Source organism: Schistocerca piceifrons, chromosome 1 (assembly GCF_021461385.2).
Source record: "Schistocerca piceifrons isolate TAMUIC-IGC-003096 chromosome 1, iqSchPice1.1, whole genome shotgun sequence".
Taxonomy (NCBI): Eukaryota; Metazoa; Arthropoda; class Insecta; order Orthoptera; family Acrididae; genus Schistocerca; species Schistocerca piceifrons.
This window is the reverse complement of record NC_060138.1, coordinates 774,438,463-774,461,882: the sequence shown is the minus strand read 5'-3', so window position 1 is coordinate 774,461,882 and position 23,420 is coordinate 774,438,463. Positions and strand designations below refer to the sequence as shown.

The following is a 23,420-nucleotide window of genomic DNA, read 5'->3' as shown; positions in this document are numbered from 1 at the left end:
GAATATAATCTGGGTAATTGTTGCGCCGTCAGTTACGCGACCTGAACTTACACTCGTGCACACAGATTATAAGAGTAATACTTGTCATACGGTGTTAAAACTTTAACATAAGAATGTATTTTGTAGTGTGTAGTTTATGGCAGAATGCTAAATTTTTAAATGCGTTCTATAAGTTTCTGAAGTATCGAAAATAAAATTTGTGGTGTCCTTGGAAGCTGTTAGTTCGCTAGTTACTTAGATGTTCAGTATATCATTTCAACGATGCTTTTATCGAAATGATGTGGAACGGGTCAGTTTGCAGGATATGTATACATGATTACTGTTAACATTGTTAAAAATATTATCATTTTATTCCCACTCTTGCAACTACACTTAAAAACAAGTATATTTTTCTAGCTACCAGTTTTTAAGTAGAAATTCAGCAATGGAATAGGAGTTGTCCAGGAGAAATTATTTTAAATTGTATTTAAAACTTGCTTCTCTGTCTGTCGGATGCTTTATGTTATTAATCAAAAGTAAAGGTTATCTTTCCCTCTAGTGTAGTAAGTATGTACATCACTGTCGTTCTCAAATTGTGATTGATTATTTATGACGAATTACATTAGCGAAAATATGGATTGTAACGGCACAGTTAAAATGCCTAGCCGTTAGATGGGCAACCTACAACCTGGATAATGAACCATGAACAAGATTAGCCTTTTGGTAATAAAGATAACAAAACTGACGCTATGTCGTGTGTAGTATCAGTGAATGAGATCTGTTATGTGGTGCAGGCTTGCTTACTGACATTCGAGTAGGCTGGGAGGGGGGAGAGGAGGGGGTTCGCTGGGAGAGATGCCACGTCAGCTGTCGTCGCGCACAAGCAATTGGAGCGAGCCAGAGCTCGTGCGTGTGAGAGCGCGTAATGTGTGTAGGAGCGCACACGTGCGGCGGCGGCGGCCCCACTTGTTTTATCTCTCTGCTTCTGGCCGCCTCCAGCAGTGCCCCGCCGCCGCCGGCGTCGCCACTGCGCCTTCTCGTCGCACGCGGCTTCGCGCCCGCTCACTGCCGCTCGTAGTCGTTTCGGTTCTCCGCGTGTGTACACAGCGTCCTGCGCGGTCAAATGCCGCCAGTGCGGATGGTCGCGGAGGAAACCGTGCGTGGCGAGTGTGACGCAGAGGTCCGGAAGATGTGTTGAGGGCCGCCGGTCGACGCTTCGGCGCTCTGCGGTGATAATCTGAGGCGGTTGGAAGTGGGCCGCCGCTGCGAGTGCGATAAGGCGGCGAGAGGGCTGGCGGGCTAGGATAGCGGCCGCCTGCGGGCAGTTGGCAGGCGAGCGACGCCGATGGCGGACTCCGGCAGGAAGAGGACGCCCAAGCAGTGGGAGGCGCGCTCGCTGCACAGGAGGTCGCTGCGACGCCTGCGCCGCCACCACCCACGGTCAGTACGCAGACGCAGTTTCACCCCTCGTCTCGCACCTGCTGCTCGCTGTTCAGTCCCCGTGTCACACACGAGCGACTTTCTTGCCCCTTTCGTGGAAACTAATGCTGTAAAAGTAACAATCCAATTTTGTACCCTATGTAGTCGGTCACTATCTTTCTAGCAAGGCGGACAGGGTGTTTATGAACAATTTGCCTCCATTTTGCTCTATCTTCATATAGTTCTCGTCTTGATACGGCTTTCCAGTCGCCACTAGCCTTCACATCGTCCTTAACCCATTATTTGGGACACACAGAAGTACCGGGTGATCAAAAAGTAAGTATAAATTTGAAAACTTAATAAACTACGGAATAATGTAGATAGAGAGGTAAAAATTGACACACATGCTTGGAATGACATGGGCTTTTGCCGGCCGGTGTGGCCGTGCGGTTCTAGGCGCTACATCTGGAGCCGAGCGACCGCTACGGTCGCAGGTTCGAATCCTGCTTCGGGCATGTATGTGTGTGATGTCCTTAGGTTAGTTAGGTTTAAGTAGTTCTAAGTTCTAGGGGACTGATGACCACAAATGTTAAGTCCCATAGTGCTCAAAGCCATTTGAACCATTTTTGACATGGGGTTTTATTAGGATGGCGCTCCACCCCACATTGCTAGATGCGTGAAAGATCTCTTGCGCGCGTCATTTGGTGATGATCGTGTGCTCAGCCGCCACTTTCATCATGCTTGGCCTCCCAGGTCCCCACACCTCAGTCCGTGCGATTATTGGCTTTAGGGTTACCTGAAGTCGCAAGTGTATCGTGATCGACCGACATCTCTAGGGATGCTGAAAGACAACATCCGACGCCAATGCCTCACCATAACTCCGGACATGCTTTACAGTGCTGTTTACAACATTATTCCTCGACTACAGCTATTGTGGAGGAATGATGGTGGACATATTGAGCATTTCCTGTAAACAACATCATCTTTGCTTTGTCTTCCTTTGTTATGCTAATTATTGCTATTTTGATCAGATGAAGCGCCATCTGTCAGACATTTTTTGAACTTTTGTATTTTTTTGCTTCCAATAAAACCCCATTTCATTCCAAGCATGTGTGTCAATTTGTGCCTCTCTGTCTACATTATTCCGTGATTTATTCAGTTTTATTAGTATTTAAATTAGATAGATATATTCACTTGAACAGTTTTAGGCACTTTTTTTCAAATTACAATATGCTCTCTGTAAGTACAGGATGTGCCAGAAGGACTTTACAAATTTGGAGTGATATAGAAATTTATTGAGATGCCTTACACAATCGGTAGACACGTATCATTTTTTAAGCAAACAACCTCAGATTTCACGTAAAAGTGGTAAGCGTAATTTTGCTTTTCTCTGACTACCATCTGTGATGCGGCAAACATCTCAACGGTAATCAGTTTCTCCCCACACGCGTTGCAACAAATCGGGCGTAACTTATGGAACGGCAGCGCATAGATTCGATTTTTCAGGTTGGCTAAGTTGTTTTGTAGGGGAGGAACATACACAAGGTCTTTAATGAAACCCAAGAGGAAGAAATCCCTTGATCAAGTCTTGGGAGCGAGGTGGCCATGTGATTTGCCCTTCACGGCACAATCCAGCGACCTGGGAAGCTATTATCGAGGAAACCTTGAAGTTCCGTGAGGAAATGAGATGGTGCACCGTCTTGCTGGTAATAAACCATTCCATCTCGGTCATCTCCATCCATCAATGGGATTAAAAAGTATGCAAGCATTTCCACATACACAATACCAGTGACAGTTTTCTCCACGAAGAAGAAAGGGCCATACACTTTCAGTTTGCTAAGGGCACAAAACACATTAACTTTGGGGTTGTCATGATTGAGTTCCAGGGTTGCATGTGAATTTTTGCTACCCCATATTCTGCAGTTCTGGGTGTTCACGCCGGCCGAAGTGGCCGTGCGGTTAAAGGCGCTGCAGTCTGGAACCGCAAGACCGCTACGGTCGCAGGTTCGAATCCTGCCTCGGGCATGGATGTTTGTGATGTCCTTAGGTTAGTTAGGTTTAACTAGTTCTAAGTTCTAGTGACCTCAGCAGTTGAGTCCCATAGTGCTCAGAGCCATTTGAACCATTTTTTTTGGGTGTTCACCATGTCACTGATACGAAATGGTGACTCTGCGTTAAAGATTATTGTGTTAAGGAATGTTTCCACTCCATCTGTGGCTTACTACTTGAGCCCCATCTTATTCTATTACTCGCTCCTGTGAACGGGAACGCGTTATGCAGGTCTTGGTGTCACTCACGTCCATCTAGGAAGTTTTTACTGAGTTTAACGAAGGCGATGTTGGCCTGATGTATTCGACGATACCCTTTGGCTACGCTGTCTAAAGAATCGTTCTAAGAAATACCAAATTAAGATCAACCTGAAGATGGCGAAATAAGGTGAAACGCGTAGTTGAAAAATAAAAAACTAAAATTGCAACCAAGACTGTTTTCAACCAATACTGTTAAGGAATGTCTCGTCGTCCTCTATCCGATGCAACATTTCCGCGCAGATTTTCCCACGAGCAAGCTTGTCTGCATCACTGATGTGCTGTGCCATTGAGAAGCTGCATTATTTCGAGTGTAAACTTTTTTTTCTTTGGAATGCCAGTGTTGCGAGAGGCAAGTCGCGTTGAGTTTTGTGGCCTGTAGGCAAAGCTCTCCCTAACCTGTTCGACATACTCATCAACACACGGGCGACCTGCTAATGTAACATGTCGCAGTGAACACCTTGTCTCAACAGAGTTATTGTGCCAAGAGTGAATTGCAGGCCTGCTTGGAGGTTCTTTAGCCTATTCGATGCGAAATTTACGCCGAACGGATGTTGCAGAGTTCGTTTCATGAAACCAAAACAGGCAGCGAGCACGCACCGCACCATTGAAAGTAGCTATTTTAACACTACAGTACGTTAGCGCTCCTGGTGGCGGAATGGAGTACTGATGCTCTACGTGAATCAAACATGTTGTTTGCTACAAAATAACACATCTACCGAATCTGCAAGTTGTCTCAATAATTTGTATATCATTTCAAAATTGTAAAATCCTTTTTGACTTACCCTGCATATTGTCGCAGAAGGCCCATGGGCGCTACAACATCAACACTACAGTGTTGTTCCTGTGGCAGAAAAGAATGTTGCATATTGCAGTATTTAATGTGAAATGTAGTGAAACGATATTTTTCGGTACAAAGCACAGAACAGATCCACAGTCTAATACTCCTGATGGCAAAGCCTTCATGTTCCATTTTGCCTCATCTTCTGGCCAATGACAAAAACTATCATATCACACATTATTCACTGGCATAGCAGCTGCTTGTTTCTTCTTCTTCTGGACTTGTTTCTCCATCCAGTAGCCAAAGCCAGAGTTCCTCTTCCCAAAAGAGATCAGTCCATTTGCAATGCTCCAGATAAGAACTTGCTGACAAATTTTGTATCAACTCACCTTCAAGACAACCATTTTCCGCTTATAAGTAATTTTCGTAGTACAAGAAATAACAGCACCACAAAACTGAAAGAAACTGCTACACCTGTAACTGGCGCTCACGCTACCTTGCCCAGTGTCTGCTAAATATGCGTAGTATTCAGAAATTTATCACCAAAGGCAACAGAGTATCGCTTTATATGAGTTCTTAAACATTGCTTGCAAGTACCATCGGCCATAAGTGGACGAAACTTTAAAGGTACCGTAGAAAACAGTGTACAATTTCGATATTGCTTGAGAGCAACATCGCTGAATAAAGGGTTAATTTGATGCAGCCATCTTTTTTTGGGTCATTCTATTGGCCTTTTCCCCTGCATATTTATGTCTAAGTATTGTTCTGGTTGTATCCAACTTCCTCAAGTGTCGAAAGCACTTGAGCCCTGCGTCACTCAGTCTCTCAGCCACTGACAGATGCACTTGCATCTCTCTTCTGATGTCTTCATTCCTAATGTTAGCTCTTCAAGTCTTCTGCAAGGTGATCACAAAATCTTCATTTCGCGTGCGTGTGACTTGCTCGAATCTGCTTCGTTAATTGCACAGCACTCCAGGCTGAAAGTCGGAATCGGCAGGAGATATGTTTTAAACAAGAAAGTATAAGTAGCCTCGGTTGTAAAATCGTTTTTTATTTCTGTAATTTGTGACGCGTTTCACTGTCACAGGTTCATCATCAGACATCTGGAGGAAAAACGGGTTTCCTCAGTACGAATTTACGAGTCAGGAATCCTCTATAAAGCTACATTTCAGTAAATAAAGCGACTTTGAAACCACGATCTGAGTTGTGAAGAGAGCGTAACCAAAGACAAACTCACCGATTGAGAACGCTCAGGACCATTGCCTAGCGTACAGAAAGTCCCAGGATCACCAAAAATGGCACGTCATCCAGTAAAATTTGCAGGACATGTCCACCGAGTAAAAACACTTGAGGTCCGCTGGCAAGAGTACAGAACGCCCCGCAATCACCAAAAAATGGTACTTTATCCAATAAAATATACAGGACACATCCACGTATGGAAATAAATAAGAATATGTTTCAAGGCGAAGAGCGGTAAACGGAATAAACGTAAGAAATCACGTAAGTAAGGGTGGAGATAAAGGAACAAATATTGAAGGCTAAGAGACCTTGGACCACAGAGTATGTGATTAATATGTGCCGGCCATTGTGGCCGAGCGGTTCTAGGCGCTTCAGTCTGGAACCGCGTGACTGCTACGGTCGCAGGCTCGAATCCTGCCTCGGGCATGGATGTGTGTGATGTCCTTAGGTTAGTCGGGTTTAAGTAGTTCTAAGTTTTAGGGAACTGAAGACCTCAGATCTTGAGTCCCATAGTGCTCACAGCCATTTGAACCATGGCAGCAGGCGTGTTCCGGCCACTTGGTAGAGCGAATGAAAACACAGTTATTCCTGTGGGCGATTTGCCATACGGCAGATGACGGAAACCGTAGCCTGTGAAGCGAGGAAATTAGAGGGTTACGAATACAGCCGATTCCATCCGAGTAGAACATGAATTATACACGGAGGAAGAAAACAGAGTGAGTGACAAAATGTGTTCGATGTTTCCTGTCACTGTCGACTTGCTTCGTTGAGAATAAGAGATTGGAGGAACACGAAAGCTACCAAGTGGGTACGAACGTGCGGAAAGGCGAATAAGGAAATGCTTCTACTCAGAGTAGGCTGAGGGCAGCGAATTATAGCAATCCGAAAACTACTGATTTGGCACGAGTCTGACACGAATTGCGTATAGGGAAGAACACACAGAAGAAACGAAACTCTTGAGGCACTAACGAAACGACACTTCGAGCCTAGTGGAATTCTTATTACTCAGTAACGGATGCATACGACATGTAGCAGCGCTAGTGACGAGCGAATGTATTGCAGCGCCACTGCCTCATTATTCCTGCCCAGAGATTCGCCTATAACGATAAGTCGAGTTGTTACAGGACGGGGCCAAATTTTAATTTTGTGAGTGCTGTCTGCTGTGCAGTTAGGAGCCAGAACCGTGAAAGTCAGGTAATTAGGGACAGTTCGAATTGCACAAATTCGAAATATAGTTACAGAATGAAGAAACTAGAAATTTTAACAGAAGTTTATTAATGTCCAAAGTAAAATTCGTAGTGGAAGTTCTTGGCAAAAGATGTATAGTACATTTTCCACACTGTTGAGAACTGAAAGAAATGGAGAAGTACCGTCCAAAAGTTTCAAAACATGAACATTTTTGGGCTCGAGAAAATACATACACAAGATAAGAAACAATATTTAGAGGAAAACATGTACCTTTTTGCTTAACCCTGTGTATCATGTTTGTTTCTAAGTGCCAAATACATTGCCGAAAATTTTCTCGTTCAGTGTATCTTGCTTTTTCACTGTTGAAAGAACTTTCGTTAAAAGCGTTTAGCTAATTTATCCATAGACTTTTTCTTTGTCTAAGTACTCAGAAACTTAAAAAATTATTGCTTTCAGATGTTTGGTTTCTTGTAGGATAACACTGACAGGAAAAATATCAAGTGCTCGTGCAACTTTTTCAGTGTGTCACTAAAATGTAGCGAAAAATAAAATACAAATTAACAAGAGAGGAAAGCACAAAATCCATTATTGTAACGTGAGTGAAGGGAGAATAGGTTAACTTCCGATGTTAACAGAGACTGTCACAGAGCTCTGTTTCTACGCATACACGTCCTCCCCGTCATATTCAGAATTTTAGAACTCTACACTCGACACACGCGACGAAGTTGACGGCTTGTTTACAAGCAGGACGTGACGCGTACCAACCACGAGGAGTCGATGTTGACCAGAAAGCCGCTCGTGTAAAACGAGCTGTAGTGGAGTGAACACTGAACTAACTCCGCGTTCAGGTTCAGCAAACATCACTGCGCCGCCATGACGCTACTTTTTGCTTTCGCTATTGCTCCCACATGGTGCGTATTTTTCAACGCGAAGCACACCAAGCGTTTTTCTCGACGTGGCTCGTGGATGCTCAGAAAAGAGCCGGTCCATCATGCGGAACTTGCTCATCAACGTGATGTGAGAACTCGTCGCTAGTCAATTGAGTTGAATTCTCTTCTGTTGATCACACTGTTGACAAATTTATCTAACGCCACATTTAAAATTTCTTGAAGGTATTGTATGTAAAACTGACTGGGGTCATTTCCTCCAGTGATACAGTAATACTATTGATTTCCTCTGTTTCCATCAATGACTCAGGATTGATTCTGTGAAGATTGTCGCCAGTATCAGTCAACATAGAAATGATCAGATGGTTATCGATGCCTCACAATCCTCCTTGGCTTCCATTTCAGTCGCCGGAACGAGTGTACTTAAGGTTTTATCCTCATTTCTTGCTTCATGTTTTCTTCTGCTTGCAGTGTAACCATTGGCGGGCGGAACTTCAAGATATTTGTTCTTTTACTTGGGCTGAGAGAGGCACTGCTTCCGTTGTCGTCCTCGTCCTGACTGTTGTTGGAAATATCGACAATGTCTTCTTTTTAATTATTATTATTTCCTTCTGGTGTGTCGCGAATTTGTGCTTCAACTTGATTTGACGTGATTTGTCTTGCGTTTTGTGGGTCTCAGTTTCAGCTGGCGGTTGACATGATCTTCTTTTACGGAGTGTTGCAACACGTTCTTCAGTTGCATTGCTGCCCGTTTCCCTTTGGATTTTATTGTATGGTATAGGTTTCGGTAGTAAAGCCTCACAGTTTTCAGTGTTTTCTGTAGCTTCCATTTTCCGTTGACTGTAATCGGTATGTCCTGACTCATCTACACCTACATGGATACTCTGCAAATCATATTTTAGTGGCTGGCAGTGGGTTCATCGAACCACCTTCATAATAATCTCTATTATTCTAGTCCCCCCCCCCCCCCATGAACCATGGACCTTGCCGTTGGTGGGGAGGCTTGCGTGCCTCAGCGATACAGATAGCCGTACCGTAGGTACAACCACAACGGAGGGGTATCTGTTGAGAGGCCAGACAAACGTGTGGTTCCTGAAGAGGGGAAGCAGCCTTTTCAGTAGTTGCAAGGGCAACAGTCTGGATGATTGACTGATCTGGCCTTGTAACATTAACCAAAACGGCCTTGCTGTGCTGGTACTGCGAACGGCTGAAAGCAAGGGGAAACTACGGCCGTAATTTTTCCCGAGGGCATGCAGCTTTACTGTATGATTAAATGATGATGGCGTCCTCTTGGGTAAAATATTCCGGAGGTAAAATAGTCCCCCATTCGGATCTCCGGGCGGGGACTACTCAAGAGGATGTCGTTATCAGGAGAAAGAAAACTGGCGTTCTACGGATCGGAGCGTGGAATGTCAGATCCCTTAATCGGGCAGGTAGGTTAGAAAATTTAAAAAGGGAAATGGATAGGTTAAAGTTAGATATAGTGGGAATGAGTGAAGTTCGGTGGCAGGAGGAACAAGACTTCTGGTCAGGTAACTACAGGGTTATAAATACAAGATCAAATAGGGGTAATGCAAGAGTAGGTTTAATAATGAATACAAAAATACGAGTGCGGGTAAGCTACTACAAACAGCATAGTGAACGCATTACTGTGGCCAAGACAGACACGAAGCCCACGCCTACTACAGTAGTAGAAGTTTATATGCCAACTAGTTCTGCAGATGACGAAGAAATTGAAGAAATGTATGATGAAATAAAAGAAATTATTCAGACAGTGAAGGGGGACGAAAATTTAATAATCATGGGTGACTGGAATTCGGCAGTAGGAAAAGGGAGAGAAGGAAACGTAGTAGGTGAATATGGATTGGGGGGAAGAAATGAAAAAGGAAGCCGCCTGATAGAATTTTGCACAGAGCACAACTTAATCATAGCTAACACTTGGTTTAAGAATCATGATAGAAGGTTGTATACATGGAAGAACCCTGGAGATACTAAAAGGTATCAGATAGATTATATAATGGTAAGACAGAGATTTAGGAACCAGGTTTTAAATTGTAAGACATTTCCAGGGGCAGATGTGGACTCTGACCACAATCTATTGGTTATGACCTGTAGATTAAAACTGAAGAAACTGCAAAAAGGTGGGAATTTAAGGAGATGGGACCTGGATAAACTGAAAGAACTAGAGGTTGTACAGAGTTTCAGGGAAAGCATAAGGGAACAATTGACAGGAATGGGGGAAAGAAATACAGTAGAAGAAGAATGGGTAGCTCTGAGGGATGAAGTAGTGAAGGCAGCAGACGATCAAGTAGGTAAAAAGAAGAGGGTTAGTAGAAATCCTTGGGTAACAGAAGAAATATTGAATTTAATTGATGAAAGGAGAAAATATAAAAATGCAGTAAATGAAGCAGGCAAAAAGGAATACAAACGTCTCAAAAATGAGATCGACAGGAAGTGCAAAATGGCTAAGCAGGGATGGCTAGAGGACAAATGTAAGGATGTAGAGGCTTATCTCACTAGGGGTAAGATAGATACTGCCTACAGGAAAATTAAAGAGACCTTTGGAGATAAGAGAACCACATGTATGAACATCAAGAGCTCAGATGGAATCCCAGTACTAAGCAAAGAAGGGAAAGCAGAAAGGTGGAAGGAGCATATAGAGGGTCTATACAAGGGCGATGCACTTGAGGACAATATTATGGAAATGGAAGAGGATGTAGATGAAGATGAAATGGGAGATACGATACTGCGTGAAGAGTTTGACAGAGCACTGAAGGACCTGAGTCGAAACAAGGCCCCCGGAGTAGACAACATTCCATTGGAACTACTGACGGCCTTGGGAGAGCCAGTCCTGACAAAACTCTACCATCTGGTGAGCAAGATGTATGAAACAGACGAAATATCCTCAGACTTGAAGAAGAATATAATAATTCCAATCCCAAAGAAAGCAGATGTTGACAGATGTGAAAATTACCGAACAATCAGTTTAATAAGCCACAGCTGCAAAGTACTAACACGAATTCTTTACAGACGAATGGAAAAACTAGTAGAAGCCGACCTCGGGGAAGATCTGTTTGGATTCCGTAGAAATACTGGAACACGTGAGGCAATACTGACCTTACGACTTATCTTAGAAGAAAGATTAAGAAAAGGCAAACCTACGTTTCTAGCATTTGTAGACTTAGAGAAAGCTTTTGACAATGTTGACTGGAATACTCTCTTTCAAATTCTAAAGGTGGCAGGGGTAAAATACAGGGAGCGAAAGGCTATTTACAATTTGTACAGAAACCAGATGGCAGTTATAAGAGTTGAGGGACATGAAAGGGAAGCAGTGGTTGGGAAGGGAGTAAGACAGGGTTGTAGCCTCTCCCCGATGTTATTCAATCTGTATATTGAGCAAGCAGTAAAGGAAACAAAAGAAAAATTTGGAGTAGGTATTCAAATCCATGGAGAAGAAATAAAAACTTTGAGGTTCGCCGATGACATTGTAATTCTGTCAGAGACAGCAAAGGACTTGGAAGAGCAGTTAAACGGAATGGATGGTGTCTTGAAGGGAGGATATAAGATGAACATCAACAAAAGCAAAACGAGTATAATGGAATGTAGTCGAGTTACGTCGGGTGATGCTGAGGGTATTAGATTAGGAAATGAGACAATTAAAGTAGTAAAGGAGTTTTGCTATTTGGGGAGCAAAATAACTGATGATGGACGAAGTAGAGAGGATATAAAATGTAGACTGGCAATGGCAAGGAAAGCGTTTCTGAAGAAGCGAAATTTGTTAACATCGAGTATAGATTTAAGTGTCAGGAAGTTATTTCTGAAAGTATTTGTATGGAGTGTAGCCATGTATGGATGTGAAACATGGACGGTAAATAGTTTGGACAAGAAGAGAATAGAAGCTTTTGAAATGTGGTGCTACAGAAGAATGCTGAAGATTAGATGGGTAGATCACATAACTAATGAGGAAGTATTGAATAGGATTGGGGAGAAGAGAAGTTTGTGGCACAGCTTGACCAGAAGAAGGGATCGGTTGGTAGGACATGTTCTGAGGCATCAAGGGATCACCAATTTAGTATTGGAGGGCAGCGTGGAGGGTAAAAATCATAGGGGGAGACCAAGAGATGAATACACTAAGCAGATTCGGAAGGATGTAGGTTGCAGTAGGTACTGGGAGATGAAGAAGCTTGCACAGGATAGAGTAGCATGGAGAGCTGCATCAAACCAGTCTCAGGACTGAAGACCACTACTACATTCTAGTCTCGTACAGCGCTCGGGAAAAAACGAACACCTATATCTTTCAGTGCGAGCTTTGATTGATCGTTTCTCCCTACGTAGGTCAGTGTCAATAAAATATTTTCGCATTCGGAGGAGAAAGTTGGTGATTGAAATTTCGTGAGAAGATTCAGCCGCAACGAAAAACGCCTTTGTTTTAATGATGTCCACCCTAAATCCTGTATCATTTTAGTGACACTCTCTCCCCTATTTCGCTATAATACAAAACGTGCTGCCCTTCTTTGAACTTCCTCGATGTACTCCGTCAATCCTATCTGATAGGGATCCCACACCGCGCAGCAGTATTCTAAAAGAGAAGGCAGTCTCCTTAGTATATCTGTTACATTTTCTAAGTATCCTGTCAATGAAATGCAATCGTTGGTTAGCCTTTCCCACAACATTTTCTATGTATTCCTTCCAATTTAAGTCATTCGTAATTGTAATTCCTAGGTATTTAGTTGAACCGAAGTTTAAAAGATTTTTTTTATTACTCATATGGATGACCTAACACTTTTCGTTATTCATTGTCGATTGCAAATTTTCGCACCATTCAGACATCTTTTTGAAATCTTTTTGCAATTCGTTTTGATCTTCTAATGACGTTACTAATCGATAAACGACAGCGTCATTTGCAAACAACCTAAGAAGGCTGCTCACGTTGTCTCCTGAACAGCAAAGAAAATGGTTCAAATGGCTCTGAGCACTATGGGACTTAACATCTGTGGTCATCAGTCCCCTAGAACTTAGAACTACTTAAACCTAACTAACATAAGGACATCACACACATCCGTGCCCGAGGCAGGATTCGAACCTGCGACCGTAGCAGTCGCGCGGTCCCGGACTGAGCGCCTAGAACCGCTAGACCACCGCGGCCGGCAAACAGCAAAGAGCCTATAACACTACTTTCGGGAACGCCAGAAATCATTTGTATTTTACTCCATGACTTTCCGTCAGTTACTACGAACTATGCCCCCTCTGACAGGAAATTACGAATCCAGTCACATAACTAAGACGACATGCCACAGGCACATTTCACTTGTGTGGTACAGTGTCAAAAGCCTTCCGGAAATCCAGAAATACGAAATCAGTCTGAAATCCCTTGTCAATAGCACTCAACACTTCATGCGAATAAAGAGCTAGTTGTGTTTCACAAGAACGATGTTTTGTAAATCCATATTGACTGTGTGTGAGTAGATCGTTTTCTTCGAGGTGATTCACAATGTTCGAACACAATACATTTTCCAAAATTCTCTTGCATATCGACGTTAATGATATGAGCCTGTAATTTAGTAGATTACTACCTTTTTGAATATTGGTGTGACCTGTGCAACTTTCCAGTCTTTGGGTACGGATCTTTCGTCGCGAGAAAGGTTGTATATGATTTTTAAATATGAAACTATTTGATCAGCATACTCTGAAAGGAACTTAACTGGTATACTTTGTGGACCAGAAGACTTGCTTTTGTTAAGTGATTTAAGTTGCTTCACTACTCAGAGAATATCTACTTTTACGTTACTCATATCGGCAGCTGTTCTTGATTCGAATTCGGGAATATTTTGTTCGTCTTCTTTGGTGAACAAATTTTAGGAGGCTGTCATTAGTAACTCTTCTTTGGCAGCATTGTCTCAGCGTTCATTTCTAAGTTCTCGGTGTGCGAGACATTTACGATCTCCGTTTGCAGGTTGGTGTCTGTCTGTCGACACGGGCGGGGGATACCTCAGCGGCGCGCTGACAGCGCCTGGGCCTGCCGCGCGCTCGACCGCACCTCTGGAAGGTAGCTGGGCCGCGCGCGCCCTCGAGCGCTCACAAGGGAACCTCCCCATCGCACCCCCCTCAGATTTAGTTATAAGTTGGCACAGTGGATAGGCCTTGAAAAACTGAACACAGATCAACCGAGAAAACAGGAAGAAGTTGTGTGGAACTATGAAAAAAATAAGCAAAATATACAAACTGAGTACTCCATGTGCAAGATAGGCAATATCAAGGAAAGTGTGAACTCAGGAGTCCCGTGGTTAGCGTGAGCAGCTGCAGAACGAGAGGTCCTTGGTTCAAGTCTTTCCTCGAGTGAAAAGTTTACTTTCTTTATTTTCGCAAAGTTATGATCTGTCCGTTCGTTCATTGACGTCTCTGTTCACTGTAGTAAGTTTAGTGTCTGTGTTTTGCGACCGCACTTCAAATCCGTGCGATTAGTAGACGAAAGGACGTCCCTCTCCAATGGGAACCGAGAACATTTGATCGCAAGGTCATAGGTCGACCGATTCCTCCACAGGAAAACACGTCTGATATATTCTATACGACACTGGTGACGGCATGTGCGTCACATCACAGGAATATGTTTTCGACCCACCTAACTTTTACCCTTGGCGAATGGGAAAAAAGATTCTTCTACCTTGCCCGATTTAGGTTTTCTTGTGAATGTCATAATCGCTCCCAAAAAGTGATGAAAACATAAGAGTTTGTCAGATAAACTGCAACAAATGAATGCAACAGTTTCACAGTCGCACAGTTTTCCCTGTGCTCTGTCAAAACATATGTTTTTAACGTTTTCAAATTTTTCCGTGTGTAGACCGTCAAATCCTGCATATGTCCAAGCAAATCTGAACATGTCCTGGAATTTTGGAGAGCGAAGTTGATTATGTGTGAGTGCCTGAACTTTGATAATTGTCTGAAAATAAAAAATTAAATTTTTCACTCGAGGAAAGACTTGAACCCAGGACCTCTCGTTCCGCAGCTGCTCACGCTAACCACGGGACCACGGCGCTCCTGTGCTCACATTCTACTGGATGTTGCATATCTTGCACATAGACAACTCAGTTTGTATATTTTGCTTATTTTTTTCATAGTTCCACACAATTTCTTCCTGTTTTCTCGGTTGATCTGTGTTCAGTTTTTCAAGGCCTATCCACTGTGCCAACTTATAACTAAATCTGAGGGGGGTGCGATGGGGAGGTTCCCTTGTCAGCATGCACGCGCTCAGTCGAGTTGCGTATCGCGCACGTCCTCGGCTGTTCGTCGTAGATAACAGATACCCAGTAGTCTGATGCACTAATGACGTAACATGTTACAGTAAATCGATCCTAACTTGTATACTCTGTTGAGATCCGGCAAGGAAAATCTGTTATCTCCCTCTCCCACCATAAACAGAAATTTATTGTCCATGTCCACTTAAATCCTGACGTACGTGAACACATGGTATTCAAACGGGAATTTGAATACTTCTATGGTGCGCAATTCTCGACCAGCATGTGTTGTTGAACCTCACTTACATTGATCAGCCAAAACATTATGACCACCGATCTAATATCGATATAAATCCGTCCGGGTGATAGTAGCGTCAACTGGCGAGTAATTACTGCTGCTCATACACGCACGGTGTATGTAGTATCAGAGAGCGTACTGTGTGCGTGTAGAATGGGGAAGGCGCGCGATCTACTTGAATTTGACCGACGGAAAATTGTGCTCGGCACGAGCATTTCGGAAACTGTATGACTTGTCTGGCGTTCGAGGACTGCTGTGGTGAGTGTCTTCAACACGTGGCGGAACCAAGATGAAAGCACGTACAGACGTCGTGGGGTTGGGCGACACCTATCCAGGGCAGCCTCGTAAAACAGCACAGGCGGCGAACTGTGGCGGAACTAACATCAGACTTTAATGCTGGGCCTCCGCAGCCGACGACGTATGCATGTGCCAACGTTAACACCACGACACGGGGAACTAAGACTGAAATGCGCACGCGACCATCGTACACTAGACTTGGGGAATTGTCAGAGCGTTACATGGCGATGAATCCCGACAACTTCTTAATCACACCGATACGAGTGCGCTAATCCGTCATGTACTGTGAGACAGAGGCAAGCTGACGGCGGCTCAATTATGCTCTGGGGAACATTCACGTGGGCATCCATGGGTCCAGTGGATCTCGTGCAAATTTCACCATGATGGCAAAGGAGTATCGTACACTGGTTGCAGACCACGTACAACCCTTCTTGACTATTATGTTTCCCGACGGCAGTGTTATTTTTTAACTAGATAATGCACCATGTCACAAGGCGCCGGGAATGTAAAGCAGTCGTTCCTGGAACACGGCGGCGAGTTCCAGTTTATATGTTGTCCCCTCAACTCGCCAGATCTGAAGCCGATCGAACGTTGTGGGGATGTGATTGAACGTGGCGTCACAGCTCATTGCCACTTCCCTGGAATTTACGAGAAATTGGTGACTTGTGTGTGCATATCTGGTGCCAACTCTCTAAAGCGACTGACCAAGGTCTCATTGCTTCTGTGCCACGATGCGTCGCCGCTGTTATCCGTGCCTAAGGTGGACATACTAGTTACTATGTTGATGTTCATAACGTTCTGGCTGATCATTGTATACGCTGAAACTTCCTGGCGGATTAAAACTGTGTGCCCGACCGAGACTCGAACTCGGGACCTTTGCCTTTCGCGGGCAAGTGCTCTATCAACTGAGCTACCCAAGCACGACTCACGCCGCGTCCTACAGTTTTAATCTGCCAGGAAGTTTCATATTAGCGCACATTCCGCTGCAGAGTGAAAATCTCATTCTAGTGTATACGCTGTTAGCATGTATAAAATCCTTTGTGCCTCCTGTCTCTTAAATTATTTGCCTGCAAATTAGCGAACTTTTGCATTTCATGTAAACGATAATAGCGAATTGCTAAAGTGCACACCCATAATCTCATCTAAAGAACTTCTAACATTCTCGGCAATAAAAATATGGAATTCAAGTGCACTGGGCTTCACACAATCACGATCAAAGATAAACTTCAAATAATGCACGTTAAAGAAAATAGCTGTGCAATAGCCAAGTATTCAGCGACCAATACGGCGTGGTTTCTGCAGTGCGCAGCTCAGCGTCGTCCGTCTCCTTAGCTGTGTGGTCAGAATGTTTGACTGTCGTGTAGCGGACCCGGGTTCGATTCCCAGCCCGGTCGGAGAGTCCCTCCGCTTGGGGACTGAGTGTTGTCTTCATCATCATTTTATCATCATCGACACGCAAGTCGCCCAATGTGGTGTAACTGAAAAGACTTGCAACTCGGCAGCCGAACTTCCCAGGTGCGACTCCCGAGCATCAATGCAATACGATCATTTCACTTTAGCTCAGCATCAATACGTCCGCTCTCGACAAGACTCCCAGCCAAGCTGCTTCTAGACCACCCCGCCCGGCACCGCGCGAGGTTACGCAGTGGTAAGGTACCGAACTCGTCTTTGATTTAGATGTTTCACCGTTTCCCGTAATCTCTTGAGGCAAATGACGATTCCTTTAAAAGCGCGCAGCCAATTTTGTTCCCTGTCCTTGTCCATCCATAGCTTGCAGTTCGTCTCTAATAACGTCATCATCGACTGGGCATTAAACCCTAATTTTCCTTTCCTCCTTTGGAAGCTGAATCGCTTTTTTATTCGACCGGGTTCTTCGGATTTCTTCACGAGCGTCACCGTACTCTGTGCTAGTTCCTTCACTATACGTGTACGTTGTAGTCAGATACACAGACCGCTCAGTAAGGAGATGGTCAATATGTGGCGCACAAATACACGGACATAAGTGCCCCTTAACTAACTTTCTGTTGTAACTATCTTTGCGTATTCTCGCACTGAGCCAAATACGAATGTGTCGCTACAAAATCTTTGGCAAACACTATAACACTGACATCAAAATCGTAATTTCCATGATCATAATCGGCATCATCATCGTTTTTACATCTACATCTACACTCCGCAGGCCACTTTATGATGTGTGGCGGAGGATACTTTGTGTACCAGCATCACTTCTACATTTTCCTGTTCAAGACGCTTACGGTTCGCGGGAAGAACTTTTGCTGGTGAGCCTCCGTGTGGGCTCGAATCTATCTACATGGTCTTTTTGCCAGATATACATAGGAGGAAGCAATATGTCGGTCGACTCTTCTAGGAATGTGCGCTATCCTAACTGTTACATAGACCAGAACGTGATGCAGAACGCCTCTCTTGCAGTGTCTACCACTGGATCTGACTGAACATCTCTGTGATGCTTTTGCGCTTACTATCTGAACCTGCAACGAGACATGTTGCTCTCCTTTGGATCTGCTCTATTTCTTCCATCTGGTACTGATCCCATACTGACGAGCAGTATTATGGTATTTGTAGAAATAGTGTATTGTAAGCTACTTCCTTTGTCGATGCCCTTCATTTCGTGAAGATTCTTTCACATTGTATGTCAGTCCGAAACCTACTTACACTACTGGCCATTAAAATTGCTACACCACGAAGATGACATGCTACAGACGCGAAATTTAACCGACAGGAAGAAGATGCTGTGATATGCAAATTATTAGCTTTTCAGAGCATTCACACGAGGTTGGCGCCGGTGGCGACACCTATAACGTGCTGACATGAGGAAAGTTTCCAACCGATTTCTCATACACAAAAGCAGTTAACTGGCGTTGCCTGGTGAAATGTTGTTGTGATGCCTCATGTAAGGAGGAGAAATGCGTCCATCACGTTTCCGACTTTGATGAAGGTCGGATAGCAGCCTATCGCGATTTCGGATTATCGTATCGCCGCATTGCTGATCGTGTTGGTCGAGATCCAATGACTGTTAGCAGAATATGGAATCGGTGGGTTCAGGAGGGTAATACGGAACGCCGTGCTGGATCCCAACGGCCTCGTATCACTAGCACTCGAGATGACACGCATCTTATCCGCATGGCTGTAACGTGTTGTGCAGTCACGTCTCGAACCCTGGGGACGTTTGCAAGACGCTAGACAACAACCATCTGCACGAACAGTTCCACGAAGTTTGCAGCAGCATGGCCTGTCAGCTCGGAGACCATGGCTGCGGTTACTCTTGACGCTGCATCACAGACAGGAGCGCCTGCGATGGTGTACTCAATGACGAACCTGGGTGCACGAATGGATGAATCCAAGTTCTGTTTACAGCATCATGATGGTCGCATCCGTGTTTGGCAACATCGCGGTGGACGCACATTGGATGCGTGTATTCGTCATCGCCATATTGGCGTATCACCCGGCATGATGGTATGGGGTGCCATTGGTTACACGTCTCGGTCACCTCTTGTCCGCATTGACGGCACTTTGAACAGTGAACAGTGGACGTTACATTTCAGATGTGTTACGACCCGTGGCTCTACCCTTCATTCGATCCCTGCGAAACCCTACATTTCAGGAAGGATAATGCTCGACCGCATGTTGCAGGTCGTATACGGGCCTTTCTGGATACAGAAAATGTTCGACTGCTGCCCTGGCCAGCACATTCTCCAAATCTCTCACCAATTGAAAACGTCTGGTCAGTGGTAGCCGAGCAACTGGCTCGTCACAATACGCCAGTCACTATTCTTGATGAACTGTGGTATCGTGTTGAAGCTGCATGGGCAGCTGTACCTGTACACGCCATCCAAGCTCTGTTTGACTCAATGCCCAGGCGTATCAAGGCCGTTATTACGGCCAGAGGTGGTTGTTCTGGGTATTGCTTTCTCACGATCTATGAACCCAAATTGCGTGAAAATGTAATCACATGTCAGTTCTAGTATAATATATTTGCCCAATGAATATCCGTTTATCATCTGCATTTCTTCTTGATGTAGCATTTTTAATGGCCAGTAGTGTACTTGCGATTAGTTTTGTGTGATCGTTCAATCTCAAATCACTATCCACGCATAATGTATTTTCATGGAAGTAACTGTTTCCAATGATTGTTCTGCAATGGTGAAATCGTGCAATAAAGGATCTTTCTGTCAATGTGTTCGCAATACGTAACTTTTTTTTATGTTGAGCGTCAGTTGTCACTTCCTGCACAGGCGTCGGTCGTCTGGGGGTCTTCCAGATTTTCGCTACAATTTTCTAGCCTTACAACCTCCCTATATACAACCGCATCATCCGCGAAAATCCGCGTGGAACTTCGGACATTATCCACTAGGTCATTTATATATACTGTGGAAAGTAACGGTCCTGTAACACCCGCGAAGTCACTTTTGAGTCCGAAGACATCCCTCTGTTCAGAATGACATACTGTGTTGTGTTTGCTAGAAACTCTTCCGTCCAGTCACACAGTCGGTCTGATATTCCATATGCTAGAATTTTGTTCATTGTGCGGCCGTATGCGGAACTGTGTCGGTTGCCTTTCGGAAGTCAAAGAACAGGACAGCTACATGTGTCTCGTGGACGAACAGAGCGGGCTGGGCCTCACGCGATCGTTGTTTTCGAAACCTACTGATGTTGGTTCCTACAAAGATATTTGGTGTGCAGAAACGGCATAATAAGCGAGCATAAAACATGTTCCAAAATTGTAGAGCAGCCCGGCGTAGTGGGTATAGACCTATAGTTTCATCCTACCTTTACCACCACAAACATCACCATCACCACTGTGACCACCATTATCATTGTCATTGTTGTCGTCGTCATCTAAGTCATCTAACCTTGTTGATGTAGCCAGCCGCTCTTCCTTACCCTTCACATCTTTACTACTGAATAGCAGCGGATGTAGTTCATTCCTCGTTCGAGTATGAGTGACATGCCTCCCAGTACACATCTTACACTAAACATCTTCCTGATGCCGTTATGCCAAAGTAAGTGTCGTAATAATCTGGTTTTCGTCTCTTTGTGTTGTTGATGAAATTCATTTTTCCTTTATTTTCGTATATCTTCTTCATTACTCCTTAATGAGCAGAAGAGAGAGGGTGTACTTCTAGGTTTTACTGTCATAATGCGAAACTTCCTACTTGGATCACATTCTGGTAAGGGGGTGAACAGTTTTATGCGTTCAACGTAACCGAACGATTGCCAGTGTTACTTGTCATCTTCCTTATGGTCAGAATGGGGAACCTTTTAAAATTTCTTGTACTGAGGCTGAGAAGTCGACCACGTAGGTGGATGATATCGAATTAGATCAATTGCGGTAAATGTGGTTGGAAATGAAAAACCACAAGATTTAAGATCCTTAATGCTATCTTAATCTCTGTTGCTAGAAATGAAAGACAGAAGAAAGGCGGTAAATGAGATTTCTAATCGTGAGACTCCGAGACCAGGATGCAGTATGTGAAGGAAACACAGAAAGGGTTCCCAGGTCGTCATTCAGAAAAATCATTGCAAAACCAAAGTAGTCGGAAATTTAAGACTGTATAATGTACTTGCTGACGCAGACATAACTTTCAAGAGTGCGTGCCTCAACCAGTGTTATGAATGACTTTGCTTGTCAGAACGAAAGAACCATTGTATCGATGTTTCTATCCTGATTACTTTGATATTTTGATATGTTATTGTATCCACCTATAAAGTCTCCGAAGAAGAGAGGAAATAACTGATCATGTACACACTGCATGAATAAAACAGAATCCTCCTCATCAACGTTGTAAACGGAATGTTTTTGTAGATTCTATGACTTTTCCCTCATTTCAGTACCGCTTCTAAACGAGGAAAATGTTATACGTCGAGAGACCGAAAAAGGGAATTGTACGCAGAAGGAATCAACTTCATTTTGCATATCATGGCTTTAGGATACATGACATGACAATGAACAACTCACAAGCTATTCCTAGCTAGTCAGACAAATTGATTGATTGATTGACAGAGTAAGGGACTCAGGCGGTGATCATATGTAGAGATTGTTTTGAAATGGGTTTTATGCGGTCTGTTGTACTACCGGACTTTACCAAGGTGCAGTGTGAAATATGTTGTGTGTTTTCTGTACATATTTTCGGGTATCCGCAATTCAAACTAATTATTCTCTTATGAAATAGCGAGTCTCTTTGGTACCATGTATCTAGCAACCGAAGCTTAAGTTGTATTTGAATGACTGGATTCTTTATAACGTCTGAAGGAACTTAATTTTTCAAAATGCTGGCTGGTATGAGGAAAGCATTACGTTCTGTTGCTGACATTTTTAATGAGAATAGCGCTTACTCTCCACGGATTTTGATCCACGTAACATTCGTTTACATGCAGTAGAGGCAACAATTAAAGTAACTTCAGTATTGGCTGCAGATACCACACAGGGACTGCATATCATACAATTTGATCCCCACACAAGTCGCATGAAGAAGAAAGCCAGTTGAACATTATCAATTAGCTTATGTAAATAAGAGGTCTGTCTCCGTAGCTGAGTGGTAAGAGTAGATGGCTGTAATGCAGGCTTCTGGGTTCGGTTCTCGGTACTGTCAAGGAACTTTCCTCTGTGGGAGGACTGGTACGGGGTGCACTCACTCAGTCTCGTGATGTCAACTGAGGAGCTGCTTGAATGAGAAGTATTGCTCCAAGGTTTGGAAAATCTTCGTAACGGACGCGAGAGCGGTGTGCTGATCACATACCCCTCCATAATGCATCCGCATATCACTGCAAGGCAGTGGATAACACGGCGGCCGGTCGACATTCCTTGGACCTTCAAGACCTGAACGAGGAGCTCTTTTTTATGTAAATGAGAACAGTCATTACTCTTGTCCGCCCGATTTATATTTTATTTGTGCGTGTCCAGGCAACAGTTTTCTGGAAACTAACTTTCTCCGGCCTTTCATCTAAAAGTGGTACTAAAGCAATGGTCGTTTGGTAGCTGTAGATCCATTCGGTCATAAAACGAATTAATGTTCCTCACTCTCTTTGTGCTAATGTATGTGGATATTTTCATGCCAAGTACAACGACTTTATCGTACACCGAATTCACACATTTCAAATATGGTATTTGGTTGTAAAATTTCCAGCAATAGTAACGTCATAGAAGAAATTTACATTCCTCAGTCTAGCCAGGTGCAACGTTGTACCCTTCTCCAAAGAGTACAGTAAGAGACTAGTAATATTTAATACCACCGACAAAAATTCGGAAAGAATAATGAAAAATGCAACTCTCAACTTTTCAGCGTCCACTATTTTTCGGGGTGTAAAACGTACAGTTCAGCAGTCATTATCGTATAAAGTTAACATTTCGTTATTTGTGGCGTGCAACGCACGGTACACTTCCGTGGCTCGTTTTGCAGGGAGATGCGCACACACCCAGGCGATGCGTCATGTGCTACAGAGTGAGCTCATGACGAGTCCGCTTATCCAGTTTCTCGTCTTCTCAGAGCAGCAGGGAGCCGTGCAGTAATGCATGCTTAGTTATGTCCTTTACAGTTCAACGATTATTAGACGCCACCAGCATCCTACCGTTATTTTTCACCCAATTGTATTGTAGCGTTGTACAGCAGGATCGAAATTTTCTGAACCATCCACAAGTCCAGTTACCCCTTTCATGCACTTGGCTACATTTGTTAAATTTTGCTAGTATGTTTGAACTGCGTCCTCGATTTGTCTATATGAGAACACGATTTTGTGTAGCAGTTATTGACAGGGCTAATGTATACCCGTCTGTCC

The 23,420-nt window shown here is 43.9% G+C and overlaps 1 protein-coding gene across 2 annotated transcripts in view; it reads left to right on the top strand.

Moving 5' to 3' along the window:
• The window catches only part of LOC124712492 (colorectal mutant cancer protein), a 613,504-nt gene that overhangs the window by 71,785 nt on the left and 518,299 nt on the right, over positions 1 to 23,420 (top strand). The window contains exon 1 of one of the 2 annotated variants that reach the window (XM_047242798.1): positions 1,307 to 1,419. The exons of the other annotated variant lie outside the window; for it this stretch is intronic. Within the exon in view, the coding sequence (XP_047098754.1) occupies positions 1,325 to 1,419 (95 nt within the window). The 5' untranslated portion in view covers positions 1,307 to 1,324. Of the gene's footprint in view, positions 1 to 1,306; positions 1,420 to 23,420 lie in introns of those variants that run through there. 2 annotated transcript variants of the gene reach the window in all.